This window comes from Muscardinus avellanarius (assembly GCF_963383645.1).
Source record: "Muscardinus avellanarius genome assembly, chromosome: 6".
In the NCBI taxonomy this organism is placed as follows: domain Eukaryota; kingdom Metazoa; phylum Chordata; class Mammalia; order Rodentia; family Gliridae; genus Muscardinus; species Muscardinus avellanarius.
In genome coordinates, this window is record NC_137791.1 from 49,248,172 (window position 1) to 49,269,498 (window position 21,327).

The 21,327-nt window shown below is 33.7% G+C and overlaps 1 protein-coding gene across 1 annotated transcript in view; it reads left to right on the forward strand.

Annotated features, from left to right (window-relative positions):
• Positions 1-21,327, forward strand: part of CENPE (centromere protein E) — a gene marked incomplete at both ends in the record, with an annotated part of 74,093 nt that overhangs the window by 17,617 nt on the left and 35,149 nt on the right. The window contains 17 exons of the mRNA XM_080698007.1: positions 49-196; positions 977-1,065; positions 2,913-3,080; positions 5,056-5,130; positions 5,332-5,451; positions 6,102-6,224; positions 6,303-6,468; positions 6,767-6,921; positions 8,258-8,572; positions 8,687-8,959; positions 9,105-9,263; positions 14,018-14,194; positions 15,621-15,779; positions 17,370-17,660; positions 17,783-17,935; positions 19,177-19,467; positions 20,907-21,197. Coding sequence (XP_080554133.1) covers positions 49-196; positions 977-1,065; positions 2,913-3,080; positions 5,056-5,130; positions 5,332-5,451; positions 6,102-6,224; positions 6,303-6,468; positions 6,767-6,921; positions 8,258-8,572; positions 8,687-8,959; positions 9,105-9,263; positions 14,018-14,194; positions 15,621-15,779; positions 17,370-17,660; positions 17,783-17,935; positions 19,177-19,467; positions 20,907-21,197 — 3,153 coding nt within the window. The remainder of the gene's footprint in view (positions 1-48; positions 197-976; positions 1,066-2,912; positions 3,081-5,055; positions 5,131-5,331; positions 5,452-6,101; positions 6,225-6,302; positions 6,469-6,766; positions 6,922-8,257; positions 8,573-8,686; positions 8,960-9,104; positions 9,264-14,017; positions 14,195-15,620; positions 15,780-17,369; positions 17,661-17,782; positions 17,936-19,176; positions 19,468-20,906; positions 21,198-21,327) is intronic.

Genomic DNA, 21,327 nt, shown 5'->3' on the forward strand with positions numbered 1-21,327 from the left:
ATTTGAGCTCAAACCTGTGTGAAATAACTTTGATTTCTTATTCTTTAGGCTAAAAGAAAACGAAGAGTTACTTGGTGCTTTGGCAAACTTAATAAAATGAAGGACTCAAACTATGTAAATGAATTTAATATGCCAACAAATATAACAACAAGAACAAACAAGACTGCTGTCACTGTGCTGGGAGAAATTGATGAATGTCAGTGCCCTTTTAAGTGGAAATGTTTAATTACAAAAGCACTTCTATAGGGCTGGGGGTATAGTTCAGTGTAGAGTACTTGCCTAGCATTTGAGAGGCCCTGGCTTCATCCCCAGCACCACAGAAAAGAAGGAAAGGGGTGAGGGGGTACAAAAGGAGGGAGAGGGAAGGAGGGAAGAGAAAGGAAAAGGAGGGAGGAAAGGAAAATAGCATCCTTATAAAGAAAGACTATATAAGTCAATTAAAATGATAAAACATTTAAATAAAATGTGGGCATTTTAGGAATGACTGCAATGGAATTACGATAAAATAAGCAGTTTTAAGAAGTGAACATTCATGAAATTTTCTACTAATTCCAAATCTCTTAAAAATGATACACTTTAGTTAAAACACAATAATTCAGGTGTTTTTATTTTTTCTTCTAATTATTTATTCTTCAGTCAAATTAGTATAGTAGCCATAAAACATCTGCCTAATGTTTTGCCATTCATCAGAGTAGCGTTTATATAGGAATCTTTCAAAAAAATATCTCCAGCATTATAACTTACTTTAACAGCATTTTTAAATCTATTTATAGAGATCAGATCCCAAATTAAGAATTTGTCCTTTTTACCTACATTGTAATAAGGATCCTAGAAATTATCACTAATTCCAGCCAGATATCTTCTACTCGGACAGTAATATAAATAGTCACATCTGTTGTAAATGTTTTCTCAGTATTCATATTCTGAGTGTATGTAACTGTTCATAGAAAAAAAATTTTTTTTCCCCCAAATATAGCTCTCTGTTTAGAGTCTGATGTCTTCAGTAATACTCTTGATACATTAAGTGAAATAGAATGGAACTCAGCAACAAAGCTGCTAAGTCAGGTAACTTACTGTATTTTACAGAACATGATTTTTTTTTACTCTTTAAATTTGTTAATGAATTTTGTTGTAGCACATTATTAGCTCATACTTAATATCAGAGCCATTTTGGACTCTAATGAGGATTTCCCTTATTCTTCTAGATAATAACTATGAGACATCTAGGGAGAGGCTAAAAACTTTATAAGACAGCTGTGTGCCAAGATATACATATTTGCTTCTAGCCCTTTACCAGATAATCTTAGTGTGTATAGTGTTTTTAAATTTCTACTTTGGCCGAGCGTGGAGGTGCACGCTTGTAATCCCCGCGCTTGGGAGGCTGAGACAGGAGGATTGTTCAGGTTCGAAGCCAGCCTCAGCTGGCTTAAGAGACCCTGTTTCCAAATAAAATATAAAATAGGTCTGGGAGTGTAGCCCGGAGGTAGAAGGCCCCTGGGTTCCATCCTCAGTACCACAAAAAATAAATAAATAAACAAATAATTTCCTACTTTGACTTAGGAAATCACATGAGGGTAAAATACTGCTTTAAAAGTGTCAAAAATTTCAAGCATATAGTAAAAGAATGATAAATCAGAGAGGAATAATTGTATTAGATGATACTCCAAAATAAATGTACTATATAGTTTCCCCTCTGTATCCTCAGGGAAATGGTCATAGTCCCACTGATGCCAGAGTCCATAGATGCACAAAACTCTTCATAAAAAGGCCTTAGCGTTTCATATAACTTACAAACATCCTCTTATACTTTAAATGATCTCTAGATTACTTGTAAAACCTAATACAACATAAATACTATGTATATTAAAGTATTGACACAGCCACTGTCAGTCTAACATTTAGATCTGGGGTTAATTGAATCCGTGAATGAAGAACTCAGAGATACACAGAGCTGACAGTAGATACTAAAACTATGAAATAAGGAATACCTGCTGGGTGTGGTGCATGCCTCTAATCTCACTATATGGGAGACTGACAGGAAGATCACAGGGTCAAGACCAGCTTCAGCAACCTAGCAAGACCTTATTACAAAGCAAAAAGTTAAAAAGACTGGAGGTATTACTCAGAGGTAGAATGCCCCTAGATTCAATCCCCAGTACCAAAAAAATGAAAAAGAAAAGAAATAAGGAATACTGGGGTAAATACTTTAATAAATTTATATTATATGTTTACTTTCTATATTGCTTATGTTTAAAGACAATTGTTATAATAAATGAATTTATCAAAAAATGTTATCTTGATTTTGGAATATAATTGCTGTGCTTTCTGATAATTATTAATGTCTGTTAAAGCATTATAGGCAAACTACTTTTATGTCTAAAGACATGCTCTGAGAGTTTGGTTTTTTTCTGTTTAATCTCCAGTTTAAGCTTCTAAAAATATAGATTATCTCTTTCATATAATATTATATAAAACAGAAATAGGCTTCTTAAAATATAGTAAAACATAGCCACCATTAGAGATTTAGAGATTAATAAATAATGTCTGTTTCTCTTCCTGAATTCATTAATAAACTAGGAGTCAGGCAGATGAGCAATTAGATACTAGGTGCTCTTACTGAGGAGCTTCAGGACCTCTGGTCAGAGACCTTCCCAATTTTGGCTCTCCCTGCCCAATTTTACCTTTCCTGTCAGGCACAGGCAGAGTTGTGACTTAATAGTATAACTTGTACTAATTTTATTCCCTTCAAAGTAGATGTCTAAGTTAGCTGATATATCAAATTGTAAACAGAAAGATACTGAACAAGAGAATGACCTAAACCACCAAATGGTTCAGTTATTCAACTAATCCAAATTTTAGACTATGTGCTTTGAATTACTTCTGATTGGAATATTTATTTTTGTTTATAATAGGAAAACTTAGAAGGTGAGTTGAACTCACTTCGTGCTAAATATGATAATCTAGTATTAGACTGTGAACAACTTAGAAGAGAAAATGAAGAAATACGATTGAAATTAAAAGAAAAAACTGATTTGGATGAATTTGAAGCGCTAGAAAGAAAAGCTGAAAAAGATCAAGAGGTAAGAGAAATGTAAGACTAAACTGAGACCATACCTTTTAAAGTATTATTTCTTTCAAAGGACGAGATATTGCAGATTAACTATACATTTATATATAGTTTAAAATAATGATATATACAACTTAATAAACATAATTTTAAATATAATTTTTGTAAAAAATTTTGACCCAAAGTCAAATGGTCTTATAACAGATGGTTATTTTTTTGGTTTTTCTAACAATTTCGTCACAAACCACCAAAGCCATGAATGACATTAAAGACGGATTATAGTTATGTCACAGTGGACTAACTGTTGATGGGATTATGTTTATATCATATTTGCATTTCACATACTTTTTCTTTATGCTCAGCATCTTTCATATGTCATTTTGGGGTTGTGCTTTTACCTTTTCTAATATTTATAAGAACCAAAACAAAAGCTAAAGGTTACTTCAGATGAGACCTAAGTAAATCATTCTTTGTAAATTTTAAAATTGATTGGAGCCGGGCGTGGTGGCGCACACTTGTAATTCCCACGTTTGGGAGGCGGAGTGAGGAGGATCACGCAGGTTCAAAGCCAGCCTCGCTGGCTTAAGAGACCCTGTTTCCAAATAAAAATATAAAATGTGTCTGGGAGTGTAGCCTGGAGGTAGAAGGGTTTCTAGGAACACCAGTACCAAAAAAAAAAGAAAGAAAGAAAGAAATTGATTGTTCGGTTCTCTTTTGTTGGTAAATGTGATTTTTTTTTTTTTTTTTTTTACACAGAAATTAGAATTAGGTAGGGAAGAAAAGATAAAAGATGGAGCCAATTTAAAATATAACCAATAACCAATAGAAATATCTAAGAATGTGCTATACAATAGGGTAACCACCAATTATATGTGCCAATCATATGTGCCAGTTGAGCATCTTAAATGGTACCAGTCTAAGCTGATTTAAGTATGAGAAGAGTATAAAACATTTTATAGTTTTGTATTGATTACTAGAGAAATAATATTTGGATATATCCTTTTAAGTAAGATGTATTTCTTCTTAAAGTTTATTCTACCTGTTTTTTGTTTTTAGTGTACCTACTAGAAACTTAAATTATATGTGTAGCTCACATTAGTTTCACTGACCTAAAATAGAAATGTCAACTTTAGCAGTAGGTCTGAAACCTAAAATTAGTCAGGCTGAATTAAGCATCCAGAAAATATTACTTAATCAAGATACCATTTCTCTAGGTTCCTTACATTCCATTAGAATGGATTTTATTCTTCATAAGTTTATCTGATTGTGAAAATTCTTTATCACTTGTGGTTTGCTTGTTTTGATCACAAAACCTACTGGTACTCAAATACTTACTGGAAAAACTAATGGAAATACATCTGCCTTTATAGATTTAGATAGTTGAACAATATAAAGCAATAGAATGTTTTTTCAATATTTTCTGTAGAATAAATTTACAAGGTGATTGTTATAATTCCATACCTCCGTAGTGTGGTTGAATACTAATAATATTGTAAAGGCACTACATGAAATGACATTAATCCAGAACCTAGATTACACATTGCAGCACATTAAAAAGATATCTTTGGAGAACCATATGGATAATTTATAGTAAGAAATAAATCTTATAAATGAACACATTTCTGCAGTTAAGGCAAAAATCTTAAAAAGATGTATTAAAATTTTGATTACCACTTTACTTCTTCCCCCAATTGGTGCTTACTTTGCTAATGACCTTGTAACTTTAACAGGTGACAATTATTATTCAGGCACGGTTTTTTCCTTGTTTGCTTGTTTTGTGGGGTTTTGGTTTTTTCTGGGTGGTATTTCTTGTATTTTTAAGTTAGGAGATGCTGTTTCAGTAGCTTAAACAATTAAGCTCACAGCCCTTTCTAACTACATTGGGTGACTGAAGCAGTGACTGGATGCTTTTGCTTTTCTTTTACTTTTTTTTTTTTTGCTTTATTAACTATTGGTTTGCTCTGTTGCCTGTTCACATGCTCTTACAGATGCAACTAATTCATGAAATTTCCAACTTAAAGAATTTAGTTAAACATGCAGAAGTATATAATCAAGATCTTGAGGTGAGTATTCATGTTGGTATTTCTATTGATAAGAAACTAGTACTATATGATCCATATCATATATAAATGGACATAGAAAATGGAGAAATTATGTTTTAAAGCATAAATAACTTTGAATTTCTTACCAGCTTAAAATTAACGAATCCCTTTAGTCCTTTCAAGTCAAATACTAAGTTCTGTTTTATTCTTCAATTCTTTTAGAATGAACTAACTTCAAAGGTAGAGCTGCTTAAAGAAAAAGAAGACCAGATTAAGAATCTACAGAAATACATAGACTCCCAGAAATCAGAAAATATAAACTTGGACTTGCCATGTGCATCGGTAAATATCAGGTTTATTTTGTTATGTGATCATCTTAGCATTGCTAGTATACCATCATTATCACCACCAGCACAGCAAATGCTTCCATTGGGCAACTATGTACTAGCTATGATTGTAATCAGTATACATATATTTCATTTAATCTGTCAATGACCTTATGAAAGAGGGGCTGTTAGTATCATTGCCATTTCATGAATAAAGAAACATTCCTAGATTGAGCATATCATTCTTTGAATTAATGTAAGTTAGAAACAGCATTTATGAAAAATTAGTGATTTTGTATTTTTTTCAGGGTTTCATATGTATTCATGAAAAGGTGTATAGGCAACATCTTAATAATAACAACTCAGATTGGAATTGATAAGTAACTATAAACTGTATATCATATGTAGTTGAGCATTACCATACATTTCATTAATTTCATTAACACGATTATAGTCTTATAATTTAAATAACTTTTGAATTTATTAAGTAGTTTTTAAGGCTTTTATTAAATAGAAATGGATTGTTTAAATTTTAACACTTTTATACATTGCTTTTATAATATGGAAAAATATGGCCAGAATCTTTTAAAATTATCTTCACCTCTAAAGTCTTTTCCACATCCTCCAAAATTAGATTGCCCTGACTGCCTTTTGTCATCTGCCTAGGAGAACACTGAAATCCTAAAACAAATGAAACAGACTCTGTTTGATACGGAAACTGTTGCTCTTGATGCCAAGAAAGAATCAGCTTTTCTTAGAAGTGAAAATCTGGAGCTAAAAGAGAAAATGGTAAATAATTTTTTTAATATTTATAATAATTGAAATGATCAATACATTTTTGTGAATTTTCAGTGTTTTCCCCAACAGAAAGAACTTGAAAGCACTTACAAGCAAATGGAAAATGACATTCAGTTATATCAAAGCCAGTTAGAGGCAAAAAAGAAAATGCAAGTTGATCTGGACAAAGAATTACAATCTGCTTTTAATGAAATAACAAAACTCACCTCCCTTATAGATGGCAAAGTTCCAAAAGGTACTTTATAATTTCAGAAATCTCTTGGCACATCTGACTTCCTTTAAAAATGTTCCTAAATATTTGACAACTGTATTCCATGAATTAAAAATCCAATAGACTGATTTTTTAAAATATATTCATATTCTATTTTAATGGCATTTGGTATATTTATAAAGATTTCTGTCAGTTCAAATCATAAGAGTTTAAAGATTACTTTTTAAATATACTGGACCTAATCTTGAGAAGGATGGTTCAAGAACTGCTGAAAATTATATTACTCTTTACCAACATTTGCTATTTCCCAAAAACTTGTTAGATTTGCTCTGTAATTTGGAATTGGAAAGAAAGATCACTGATCTCCAGGAAGAACTGAATAAAGAAGCTAAAGAAAATGAAGCTTTACGGAAACAAGTTGATTTGCTCTCACAACTGAAGTCTTTACCCTCTGAAGTAGAAATGCTGAAGAAACAGGTAAGCAAATTTTTAAGCAGTAGAATAAGAGCCTAGTTTTGAAATAACAGCCTTTACAGTAGTGCTTTATATATACTGATAGAGTTTAGTTTTAAGTAGCTGGCAAGAGATACCTTGTTATCAATGGAAATGAACATAGTTTATCTGATTTGTTTTTATGCCACTATATGAAAAAAATATACTTTCAACATACATTTAATAATTCTGTGACCTACTCTCATTCTTTGGAGAGGGTTGCTATTGGTTTTAGTACTAATCATATCATGTTGAATAAAAAAAAAATGAGGTAAAGGGAGTAGTATTGATTGGTTTTAGAGCCACTATAAATCTTTCAGACTAGCAAATGAGTAAATGAGTCCATAACTCCATGGCCTACCAGCTTTTCCTTTCCTTCTACCTTTTTTTTTTTTTTTTTTTCCTGTACTGGGGATGGAACCCAGGAGCATTCCATGCTACACTCTAAGCCCTATTCTTAATCTTTATTTTAAAACAGGGTCACTCACTAAGTAGCTGAGGCTGTCCGCAACCCGGATCCTCCTGTTTCAGCCTCCCAAATGCTGGGATTACAAGCGTGCACCACCACGCCCAGCTCCCTTCTACCTTTCTAAAAGAAGTAAAACTGGCTAAGACTTAGTAAATGGCAGAACATCATACTAAAGAACTTCAGAAACATTTTTTTTTGTTGTTATTTCACAAAGTTTTAAAAAGTGCCGCTGATTTTTCAGCCTTTTGGCTAAGATCAAGTATAAAACCTAAGAGTTCGTGACAGATAGCCTCCCTAAGCTGTCACTTGTTACTCTATGGGTATTACCTACCCCCTTTCTTGTCTTTCCTGTAGCTTTCTTCTCATTCTCTCATTTTCCTTTATGCTTTTTCACAATAAGTAAACTGTATATGGATTATTTAAATAATGCTTTTTAAATAGTTTTAAACAAGCATTATTTAAATTATTCATGGATTAAGTTTTTGGAAATCTGAGTTACATTAAAAGCATTTTTTTTGGAGGAAGTCAAATCTGAAAAAAAGTGCCTACCACATAAGAAGTTTAAAAATACTTTGTAAAATAAATATTTAGCTATGGAAATAGACACATTCTGATTAAGTAACTTTTTTCCATTTAATTTAACTAGAATTCAAAGATTGTAAAACAAAACATTGAAGGTGAAATTCAGTAGGTCATGTTAGAGAAATGTGACCATAGTAGTACTGCCTCCCTTCTGTCAAGTCTTGCTTAATTTAAATGATCCCCCATCCCAGAGTAAAACTTGTTTTCCTGAAAAGTGATTCAGCAGATCATATATTGCTAACATCCCTGAATCTTATTTCTTTTCCACAGGTAAATGAAAAATCTGAAGAGCTCCATATAATAACATCAGAAAAAGACAAATTGTTTTCTGAAGTAGCTCATAAGGAGAATAGAATTCAAAGTTTACTTGAAGAAATTGAGAAAACTAAAGGTGACCTAGTACCTACCCAGTTGAATTGTAAAAGCAGTGGCCAAGAATGTCAGGAGTCCAAAACCCTTCATATGGAATGTGAGGAAAAATATAAAACGATCCTTGAAAAGAACGAAAGAATGAATCAGGAAATAGAAAGTCTCTCTAAAGAAGCAGAAAACCTTCATTTAAGTTTGGATGCTTTGAAAACCGAGGTTTGTACAAAATGCCATCCAGAGAAATGACATTAGAGTCTTCTTGAGTTTGATATATATATATAACAATGTTCTGTGTTTACTGGACCACATTTGCTATTTCTTATTTTAAAGCTTTTTCACAAAACTCAAGAACTTCAGCAGAAAACAGCTGAGGGTAAAGAATTGTTAAGTGAAATGGAAAAACTAAAGGAGCAATTACAAAGTAGAGATTCTGAGCTGCAAGCCATAGAAAAGGAGACAACACTGATTACTGAGAAATTTCAGCAAAGCTTAGAAGAAGTGAAAACCTTAACCCAAGAAAGAGATGACCTAAAACAACTCCATGAGAGCCTGAAGACTGAGGCAGAACAACTCAAAAGTGACATTCAGGACACTGTAAACCTGGTAAGGTTTTAATTAGTCAAAACTTTGCAAAAACCAGAGCCTCTTTCAACATTACAGGAGCCATCATTTGTTATCTATGCTCAAATAGCTATAAAATTATTGTTTCACATTCTAATGGAAAGTATTCTTTATTTCTCTGACAAAGAACATAGACACTCAAGAACAGTTACGAAATGCTCTTGAGTCTTTGAAAGAACACCAAGAAACAATTAACACACTGAAAATGAAAATTTCTGAGGAAACTTCCAGGAATTTGAATATAAAGGAAAACATAGGAGAAACTAAGAATGAATTTCAACAAAAGGTAAAGGGTGCTTTTTTCAAATTTTCCATAGGCTTGTATATAATATAAACTTCCTCATTAACCTCAAACACCTATATGTGATCATAATCTCAGTCTTACTTATTATCCACAATGGTAATAACTAACAATTTCATACTACTTTAATATTTTTGAAATAACTTAAAATTGTTTAAAAGCAAAAGTATTAGTTGAGACTTTGAAGAGCTGATATTTTCTGAGACCTGGTAAAATTTAAATATCTTTAAAAGCCCATCTGAGCACTAACAAAGTTAGAAAGACTGACTACTTTTAATTATGGCTAAAATAATTATGTCAGAATTTTCTATGTGAAAAAATTGGCTCAGAATTCACATTCAGTCTATTAAGGGGAGATTGCCTATTATTTTATACAAGGGTTTTATTTACTAATAAAGGTTTCTGCTTTCTAAAAATACCTTTCAAATATATATTTTCAAGAAATTTTTAATATCTTTCCTTGTATTATGTCATCATTTAATTCATAATATTAACCAGAATTTTTAAATGTTCCTCGGTAAAGAAATGTTATGAAATAATCTTTCATACAGCCATAGCTTGAAATTATATAGTAAGTATGAAATACATATATAATATATATTGTATATATGTACAGTATATGTAAAATATATGCTTTAATTTATGGTAAAATATATATAACATAAAATTTACCACATTAGAAATTTTTAGATATCTTTTGATAGGGTTAACTGAGGCTCAAGAAAAGTTAAGTGAAATTAAACACTAATGTATCCCCAATTTTCAGAAGTCTCTTCATCTTGCAAAACTGCAACAGTATAGAGGCAAGGAGTATGGCTCAGTGGTGGAGCACCTACCTAGCATAAAAGGGGGTGGGTGGATTTTGTCTCTAGCACCAGGGGGGTGAGGGGCTGTAGCCATTATGAAATGAATATTTCCCTCTCTTCTCAGGTCCTAACAGCTACCTTTCTGTTATCTCTCTATGAATTTATCTACACTGGAATCATATATAAGTGTATTTGTCTTTTTTGTGATGGGCTTACTTCATTTCTTAATGTTCTGTAGTATATGTTAGAATTTCTTTCCTTTTTATTACAAAATACTTCATTTCATGTATATGCCTCATTTTACTTACCTCTTCATCTGTCATAGACACTTGGACTGTTCTCCCCTTTTAGCTATTATTAATAATGTTTCTTTGAGTAAGGATGTACAAATATCTTCTTGAAACTCTGCTTTCAGTTCTTTTGTATGTACATCCAGAAGTACAATTTCTGGATCATGGTAATTGCATTTTAACTTTTTGAGGAGACACAATGACATTTTCCATAGGGGCTGTACTTACATTGCCACCTACAGTGCATAGGATTTTCAATTTCTTTCTTTCTTTCTTTCTTTCTTTCTTTCTTTCTTTCTTTTTTTTTTTTTTTTTTTTTTTCATTTCCTCCTTCTAATACTAGAAATGTAATCCAGGGGCGTTCTACCTCTGAACTATATACCCCTAGGCCTATTTTTTATTCTTCAATTTGAAACAGGGTCTCACTAAGTTGTGGAGATCTCACTAAGTAGCTGAGGCTGTTCACAAACCTGCAATCCTCCTATCTCAGCCACCCAAGTACTGGGATTACAGGCATGTACCACCACACCCATCTAGGATTTCCAACTTCTGGGATGAGATTGTAACGTAGTGGGAGAGTGGTCATCTATCATACATTAGGCCCCAGGTTTGATCCCCAGCACTGCAAAAGAAAAAAAGTTCAATTTTTCCGCAGTCTCGCCAACAAGTTATTTTCTTGGTTTTGTTGTTGTATGTTTTCTAAGTAGTCAACCTTAGTGCAAGACAACCTTTGTGCAAGACAGTATCCCATATATAGTGCTTTTCAATACATATTGCCCATTTTTATATCTCCTTTGCAGAAATATCTAAGTGTGCTATTTATAACAGGTTGTTTGATTTTTGTTGTTGAGTTGTATTTCCTTTTATATTCTGGATATTAACCTTTTACCAATTATATGATTATTTTCTTCCATTCCATAAGATATCTTTTTTGCTGATGATGATTATGGTTGGTTGGTTGGTTGGTTGGTTGGTTGGTTGGTTGGTTGGTTGGTTGGTTGGTTTTGTAGTGCTGGGAATTGAACCTAAGGTCTTACACATGATAGATAATTGTTCTACCACTGAGCTACTTCTCTAGCTCAATTATGTCTGGGGGGGGGGTGATTAAATTTAGGGAAATTCTTCCTCAGAGCTACACCCCAGCCCTTTTTATTTTTTATATTGAAACAGTCTTGTTAAGTTGCTGAGAGTCTTACTTAGCTGCTGAGGCTGGCCTCAAGCATGTGTCCTCTTGTCTCAGCCTCCCAAGTACTGGTATTATAGTCATATACTACTAATCCTTGAAAATTATGTATTTTAACACATAGAAATTTTTAATTTTGCTTTATTGCTTTCTTTTTTTTCTCCTTTTGTTTTAGTTCACACACAGTTGCAGCTGCTAGGTGGTACAGTATAACATTTCAAACATTTATACAGTGTGTAATCATTAGATCAGGGTAATTGATATTTATCACCTTAAACAGATAACCTTTCATTGTATTAGATACATTCAAAATCCTCTCTACTGGCTATTTTGAAATATTTTATTAATTGCTGCAATCTATACTTATTCTGCTGTGCTGTAAAACACAAAGAATAACATTAAGCATTATTCCTTCTTCTGTCTGACTACACTCCTTCCATAGTCTACCCATTATCAATCCTCTCTCCAGCTCACCCTGTCACACGCCCCTCCTAGGCTCCAGTAACCATTATTCTGTTTTCTAAGAAATACCTTTAATTTGGATGTAGCCAAATTTGTCTACTTTTACTCTTCTTTCCCTCGCTTTTTGGTATCTCGTTCATGTTGGAATTGAGAGTAGAGCAAGCATTCCCAGGGGCCCCTCTGTTCAGCTGGGCACTAGAGAAGCTGCATTGGTCAGTCTATCCTAAATCCACTTGCAGTATTCTTTTCCAGTCCTGTTTGATGTATCTCTTCCTAGAACTGCAATTTCTTTAATGTGTCTCAATAAAAATGTTAAATTTTGCAATTAGTAAGTTTACTCTTACATAAAGAATAAGACTTCCCTTTAATTAATTAGGTCTGTTAGATTATACTTATATAACCATGGTAGCTGAAATCATTTCAGTGCTGAGTTTAGATTTGAAACATACCTTGGGTGTCATTACAAAAGACTATTTCAGTGTGCTTTGTATTCTTTTATAGTACTTTTTTAGGGCTAAAGATGAAAAACTGAATTAAACTCTTTGACAAACCAATCTCAAAAGATGAATTAACATCTCAAGTAGTTGGCTCTGTGCTCACCATTGTCAAAAGTTCAAGCACATTTTATCAGTAGGAGGGTAGCTAAGAATGGCTTATCTGTAGCCACTAGAAAACCAAGCAGCCACCAAAAATTATCATTTAAATATAAAATTGCAGCATGGAAAAATACATATATGAGTGAAAATTACAAGCTAAAAAAATTACATCTATAAATTAAGTGTATAATAGCTTTTTTATCTTTTAATGGAAAAAAGCTAGAAGGAAATGTATCAGAATTCTAATAGTGGCTTTGTGAAGCTGGTATCGTTGGACGGCTTTTTTCCTTTTTCTAATGTGACTATAGATTATTATAAAAACATTTTAAAAATGTGAGGCCAATATGGAGCTGAATGACACCCTAATTTTATACCAATAATTGTGACATCAGTCTTTGTCTTCTTTTACCAAACAGTTTATATACTAGGTTACCTTTGGTTATGATTTATTTAAGGATTAATAGATCATTAAAGCATTTTTTTTAAGCAATACATAAAGATACATATTCGACCAGGCATGGTAGTGCACGCCTATAATCCCAGTACTAGGGAGGCTGAGGCAGAAGGGTTGCAGGTTTGAGGCTAGCCTCAACAACTTCGTGAGACTGTTTCAAAATAAAAACATTTTAAAGAGCTGGGGTTGTGCCTCAGAGGTAGAATGTCTCTGGGTTCAATCCCCAGGACCAAAAATATACAGAAAATGCATTATGCTATTAAAAAAAGAGAGAGAGATAGGTCTCTATAAAAATTAGTATGCCCACAACTTATTAAAAGCCTCCAGTTTGTTGTGAATTCAACTCTGAATAATGAAGATATACTGGGGGTAGGGCTAAGGGTGACTCTAGAAGGGGGAAATATATTCAAGAGTGTTTATTCCTTCTTGGGTAGTCAAAAAAAAAAAAAACTACTAGTATGAAACTTTCAAAATATTTATGGAAGATATGTATATAGGAAAGGCATATGTCTTTTAATTATGTAACTGTTTTGAAATAAATAAGCATACATAAAGTCAGGTCAAACCATCATACATGGTTATAATTATAGTATTTATAGCTGTCCAAGTCTCCTCAGTGTACAGGTCTAAGTGCACAAACTGGTGATTGACTGCTTGGTTCCAGAACCAGGATATACCTTGCTCTGCATGACCTTGAGCAAGTGACTTTAACCCCCCCACCCCCCAAACACACACACACACACACACACACACACACACACACACTTCTATTTCCTTATTGGCCAAATGAGAATAAGAAAAATAATACCTACCTCATAAAGTATAGTGAAGATTAAAGCTGTTAAAATAGAAGAATAGTACCTGGTGTATAACAGTATATAAGATTGGCTATTCTTAATATTAAAATGGTTGGTACTACTTAAATTCTTTAATGTATTTCTGTTTTAGATGAGTGGCATAGATAAAACTGAGGCACTGACTGCAGATGTTAAGGATAATGAGGTAACTGAGCAACAGAAGATACGTAATTTAATGCAGGAGAAATGTGAACTCCAACAAATGTTAGAAAGTATTACAGCAGAAAAAGAACAACTGAAGACTGACCTCAAAGAAAATATTGAAATGGTAAGATTTAGCATTGAGGTATGATTTATGAACAATAAATGTATCTCATAGAAGTATAAAGTTTGGTCACTTTGAATAAATATCTCTACCTTATACTTACCTAAATTGAATTACTGAATTACAAGAAGTGTATGGTTAGCTTGGTAAGAATTAGACTAATATGGTTTCCAAATTTATTTTATCATTTTTTTATTCCCCAAAAGTAAGATAATTCTGGTGGCTGTAATGTTCCCTTACCAACATTTCATATTTTGGATGCTTTTAATTTTGGCCATTCTAATAAATATGTGCCTTTTTGTTATAATTTGCCTTTCTGTAATTAACTAAGGATATTGAACACTCTTCTATATACTTACTGACTATAATATATCTTCAATAATTTACCCACTCTCTCAGCTCTGTGCTGTAAATTTTAAGTGTCCAGGTCTTTTGCATACTTTGTTAAATGTGTTTCTAAGTATTTCTGTATATAGCAGTATATGCTATAATTTTTTACTTTATTTTTAATCACTGTTGATGTTTCCCAATATTTTTACTTTTTGCATCTATATTTAGGGGAAATATAATCTGTTTAGGTTGAGAAATTCACTGTGGATCCCAGTAGATCCTGACCTTTTATGTTGTTTTAGTTTTCCGTGTTTCTTGAAATTGTCCGATTTGTCAAAAGAGCTGAATATAAAAAGCATACAGCAAAAATTATGATTGTCACTGCCTTGTTATGTTGTTGTTCTTATACCGGAAAGTGTCACTGTAAGAGTTAAATAGCAAATTAACCCACATCATGCCAGCAAAGGATAGCTGCCATCTCACATTTGCTGGTCATCAGTGATCAAACGAAAGCCATCCCAGAATATGAAAAACCCATAACTTTGGTCTCATTTTCAGTCGATGAAATCTTAGAAATGATCTCTTGATTTAGGGAGAAAAATAACCTAAGCTTTCATAATAGAATGGCAAATCTAATGCTAGTTCTCATGATCAGAATATAAATTGAACGCCAGGCGTGGTGGCACAAGCTTGTAATCCCCGCGCTTGGGAGGCGGAGACAGGAGGGTCACACAGGTTTGAAGCCAGCCACACTGGCTTAAGAGACCCTGTTTCCAAATAAAATATAAAATAGGTCTGGGAGTGTCTCCCAGAGGTAGAAAGGTCCTATCACCAGTACTACCCAAAAAATGTGTGTGTGTGTGTGTGTGTGTGTGTGTGTGTGTGTGTGTGTGTGTGTGTGTGTAAAGAGAACAATAAAGAAACAGCGTAAAATGCAGATTCTTGTATTTATATGACTAAAGGCTCTTGTCTCTATGTTAGTTCTTATATAGTTTACCTTGATTTTTTTTTTCATTTATAGACTAAGGTAAATGCTGGGTTTTGCCAGATTTCATAATTATAAGCTAATGTTATTTATTTTAATTTCTTTTAATTCTAGACCATTGAAAATCAGGAAGAATTAAGAATTCTCAGAGATGAGCTTAAAAAGCAACACGAGATAATTGCACAAGAAAAGAACCATGCCACAAAGAAAGACAAAGAACTTTCAAGGACCTGTGAGAAACTAGCAGAAGTTGAAGAAAAACTTAAGGAAAAAGTAAATTTTTAGTTATCTTCTTGGCCATTTTTTCTTACTAAGTTCTGTCTCTAGTAAGGAAATAATTTTTTTTATTATAGCCTTAAATGCAGAAATAGTATGTAACTCTGAAATGAACAGATCTAAATGTTAATATGCTAATATTTTGCCCAGTTTCGATTTATATTGTGATCTTTACATTCCTTGTAAGGATTTTATTAATCTAACATCTTTAGGTGAAAAGGAGCCTTGTATCTTCTAAACTAATATGATATAGCCATTCATCTAATATTTATAGGACTGCCAGGGGCCAGGCACTGTCCTGGGTACTTGAGATGCATTAGTCAACAAAACGAAGTCCCTCCCCATGTGAAGGTATATTTGTGATTCCTTAAAGTGTGAGGCTTATTACAATCCCCATCTCTGAGATGTTTGTAGTTTCCTGAATGACTCCTTTAATAAAAGTAGGGTATAATATATGTAAAAGACCTAAGACTCCTATAACAACTGCGCTGCTACTGTCCAAGTGCACCACAGAGAACTTTCTGCTTAAGCTAAGAGCAATGCCACTTGTAGTATAGATAATATTATGGCTTCTTTTGTTTGGTTTAGTACCTTTTTTCCAAATCTAGGTTTTCTCTTAAGTCTAATCTCTTTCACTATCTCACCTAATCAGATTTACTAAAACCTTATAAATAATAATCTATGGAAATTAATGCCTCTGCATTTGTTTGGGCCACCTCTTAAGCATCTTATTAAAAATAAAAATAAATTATGTAAAACATTTTAAGAAGGCTAGAAAATTAATTATTTGGTAGGTATATTTGTATACTTAGTTGCTTTGCCATATTTGTTTTGTTTTATTTGGGTTTTCATTTTCATTTCACCTTACCACTTTGACCAACCTATACTTGTTCATAGGAATGCCATAGCAAATTACTATAAACTTGATGGGTGTTAACAATAGAAATTTATTCTATGACTGTTTTAAATCCTGGAAGTCTAAAATTGAAGTGTCAGTAGTACTGTGTTCCCTCTGAGGACGTAGTTCTGCTATCTCCTGGCTACCCTTGCCACTGCATCAGTCCAGTCTCCACTTCCATCTTCAGATAGCCTTCTTTTCTTTATCTCTCTGCCTGCCCCGCCCCTCGTGTGTGTCTGTGTGTGTGTGTGTGTGTGTGTGTGTGTGTGTGTGTGTGTGTTAGACAGGGTCTCACTAAGTTGCCAAGACTCTCCTTGAACTTGAGATTCCTTGGATTCATATTCCCAGGTAGCTAGAATTATATGCATGAACTGCCAGCCCAATCTTTTCTGTCTCTTGTAAATGCATACTCATTGACCTACTCTAATCCAGTAGGATCTCTTCTCAGTTATATCTGCAGAAGCCCTGTTTCTAAATAATTTCACATTCTGAGGTGCTGGGTAGACCTGAATTGGGGGCAGGTTTATATATTTAACCCACTATAAACACTATGCCTAGAAGGTTAGTTTATTTCTAATCTGCTTGTCTATTTGTATTGGGATAGTAGGCAGGGCTATATTTATGATTTGACATAAAATTTTGGAGAAAATACAAGCAGAATGATAATTATAAAAATTATATGTCCTCAGAACCAACAACTCCAAGAAAAGCAACAACAACTTCTCAGTATACAAGAAGAGATGAGCGAGATGCAAAAAAAGATGAATGAAATGGAGAAATTAAAGAAGGAATTAAAGAACCAAGAGTTAACATTGGAACATATGGAAACAGAGAGGCTTGAATTGGCTCAGAAACTTCATGACAGTTGTGAGGAACTGAAATCCATAACCAAAGAAAGAAATGACCTAAAGGAATTACAGGAGTCATTTGAAATAGAAAGAGACCAACTTAAAGAATATATAAGCAGAATTGAAGCTACTGTAAGTCATGCCCTTTTTCTTCATCTCTTAAATATTTATTTTTAAACTGAGTCAATTAGAAAGAAAGAGGCAAGTCAGAATAATGTTCTTATAATATTCTTTAAATTTCACTTCTAATTAAGGGCCTACAAACAAAGGAAGAACTAAACATTGCTCATATGCATCTAAAGGAACACCAAGAAACTATTGATGAACTAAGAAGAACCATTTCTAAGAAGGAAGCTCAAGTAATAAATACCCAAGAGGAAAAATCTAATGCTGAATTACAAGAAAGGGTATGACTTCTTCCTTCTGTACTTTGTCACTTCTTTGCTTGTTTTTTCCTTTATAGAAAAGATAAGCAGACTGTGCTTGGTGCTGCCTCCCCCCCCGCAACAATGAGTGTTCAAGTTAACCATGCTATATTCATACTTTTACACATATTCAGATGTAGCACCAACATTAATCAACTTCAGCCTTCTTCCCTCCTCCCCTTAGTCTGAATGTATGCTATTTTCAATATGTTTCACATAAAAATAAAAAAGAAAATAAAATAAAAAATTAAATATACAATTATATAAAAAGGTATTTGTTTTGGAGCAATAAAGGCAAAATTATATTTAAAAAAGAAAAGATAAGCAATAAGTAGTGACTAAGTTATGCTTTGTTCATTTATTTGGTAAGTATTCATTAACTGCATTGTGATAGGCATAGTCCTCTGTTTCAGAAATACAATGGGGACAAGGTAGACAAAATCATTACCCATTTGTGGTGAAAGGAGCTAGCTGACAAATAAGCAACCAAATGAATAAGATAACATCAGACAGTGGGAAATGCTAGGGAGAAAACGAAAGACTGGGTAACTGGACCAACCTAAATTAAATGCTCCCTCTGTACCAAGAATTGAAACAATAGGAATAGACAGGACAATGTAGGCATATTATAAAATCCTTCAATTCCAGTATCATACTTGCAGAAATATGACATGGAAAATTAAATGGTACCAGTAATGATCAGGAGAAAGAGAAGTCACTGTACACACACAGAAGTTGAAAAGTAGCATGGATGTCCCATCTGAAGGTGGGGACCATATATTCGTTGCGATATAGTCTCTTCAACTATGATTTCTTATAGCATTGGAGAGCCAATATGGAAGAAGAAGCATGCTTCTGACTGAATTAACAGTTTGTTGGCAAAGCATAAGAATTGGTTCACTTTGGATTTAAGCTGAAAAGAAAATTATGACAGAGTGTGACTAGCACAAAGGCATGAGTAGCTTCAGTAGGAAACCAGGGTAAATGAGTAAAGAGAAGCTTGTGATGCAAAGTAGGCCATGAGGATTCAAGGTCACTTTAATTCCTATGGGAAATATCCTGATCTTTCTCCTTTAAAATATGTTGGTAAGGGATAGGGACATAACTCCGTGATAAAGCATTTGCCTAGCATGCGCAAGGCCCTCTGTTCAATTTCTACCACCACCAGGGGGGAAAATTTTAATCTCCAGATTGTAATATTGGTATTTTATGAATGTCACAAGGTCCCAGTACTTCATGCAGGACAAGAGCTACTTCATAATGTGAAGGAAGTCAATGAACTTCAAGAGACAATGAATGAATTAGAGCTTTTGGAAGAACAATCCAAAACCACGGATTTAACAACATCAAAAAGCATTGAAATAGAAAGGCTCAGGCTGACCGAGAAACTTCAAGAAAGTCAGAAAGAGGTAACAGCTCTAACTAAGGAAAGAGATGATCTTAAAATGTTAAAAGAAGCACTTCAAGCTGAATGTGACCAGCTGAAAGAAGACATTAGCAAAACTTTGGCTAAAGTAAGTTTTTTATTTTTTCCCATTGAGTATTTTATCACAAAAGAAATCTTTAGAAAAGAGTTGTATTGTAGTTAAATGCTACTGCCAAATTTCTTTAAATGTCTTAATCGTGAAATGATTGAAAACAGAATAATTTTAAATTGCTCATGAATTCTATTGAGCAAACAATTGAAACAGAAAATCTTTGTGAGAAGACAATTTCTTAAATATTCAAAAAACTTTTTTTTTTTTTTTTTTTTTGGTGATACTGGGGGTGGAACCCAGAGGCTTTCTACCTCTGGGCTATACTCCCAGACCTTTTTTATATTTTATTTGGAAACAGGGTCTCACTAAGTTCTTGGAAGCCTCACTGAGTAGCTGAGGCTGGCTTTGAACCTGTGCAATCCTCCTGTCTCAGCCTCCCAAGAGCAGGAATTACAAGCGTGTGCCACCACGCCCGGCTTCAAAAACAATTTAGAGGAAACGGTGCTAAATTACATAAAGGGGTAGAGCCAAAAATGAGTCCTTAATTTCCTTCTTTTAACCTGTTTGTCTAACATTTCATAAGGTACTGCTCTTTTCCTTGTTACTCCAGGCAGAAACTTGGAGTATCCCTGTCGGTATCCCTTCCTCCCCCTCACTTTACATGTCACGTCTCCAAATCTCGTTGATTTTGCTGTGTGTGCATGTGCATGTATTAGAATTCTTCTTTTCCCTCCACATTGGTGCCACCCTAATCCAAGGTCACTGTTATTTCTCTAGCTTTCTACAACAGCCTCCTAATTGGTCTCCCCACATTCATTCTTACACTTACCTAATATACTCCCATTTCTGAGCCCAAGTGATCTTTACTTCTTAATTCCTTTTAATGTTTTATTGTTACTCTTGAAAAAAAGATCAAAGTTTTCACGTGGCCTGCCAGGTCCTGCACCCAGACCTCACTGGTTTCTAGCCTTGCTGCAGCTTACTCTTGCTGTTTGTGTTTTGGTTATACTCATCTGCATTTTCTTGTCTCATGGCTTTCAAATACAGTATTTTCATGCAAATAAATACACACCCCCTCCTTCACTTTGTACATCTCAGTCTTCAGATCTCAACTGAAATTTTTTGTTCCCTGGGAGACCCTTCCTACACACTCAAAATACATAGATTTGACACTAATGTCTAATACCTCTGTTTGGTAATGGTAAGATCAGGTCTTTCCCCCGAAAGTGTAAGTCTCCAAAAGATAGAAGTCATAAGTCTCACTAATTTGTCTCAGCCTCTAATAGGATGCTGACAACACATCCTATTGGATAATAAGTCTTGGATAAGAATGTGTTAAAGCCTGAAGAATGGGAGAATGGAAAAAATTGCTCTGTACATGAGTCACTGAATTCTGCCTTATTTCAAAAAGTGTGCTGATTTATTTGCCCCTAAAATACCACTGGTGTCAACTCATGTTTTATGATTCTCTTAAGAGCCAAGAAGCTCAAGACAAACAAGAACAGTGCTTCAATATGCAACAAAAAGATAATGACACTACCAAAATCATGAGCGAGATGGAACAATTGAAGGAGCAGTTCAGAGCCAAAGATTCAGCTCTACTAAGTGTAGAAATGGAAAAGCTGGCACTGTCTGAGAGACTTCAAGAAAGTCATGAAAAGATGATAATGTTAGCCAAGGAGAGAGATGACCTGCAAAGGCTGCAAGAGGTTCTTCAGTTAGAACATGACCAACTCACAGAGCACTTGAGAGAAGCCGTAGCCAAAGTAGGTTTCATCTTCTCATCATGTATTTTTTAAAATATTTTGTTAGCAAATATTTTCCTAATAAACCTTGTTTATTTATGAGTTATACTGTAATGGTTATAACGTTTCTATAAATTTCTTGGAATTTTCT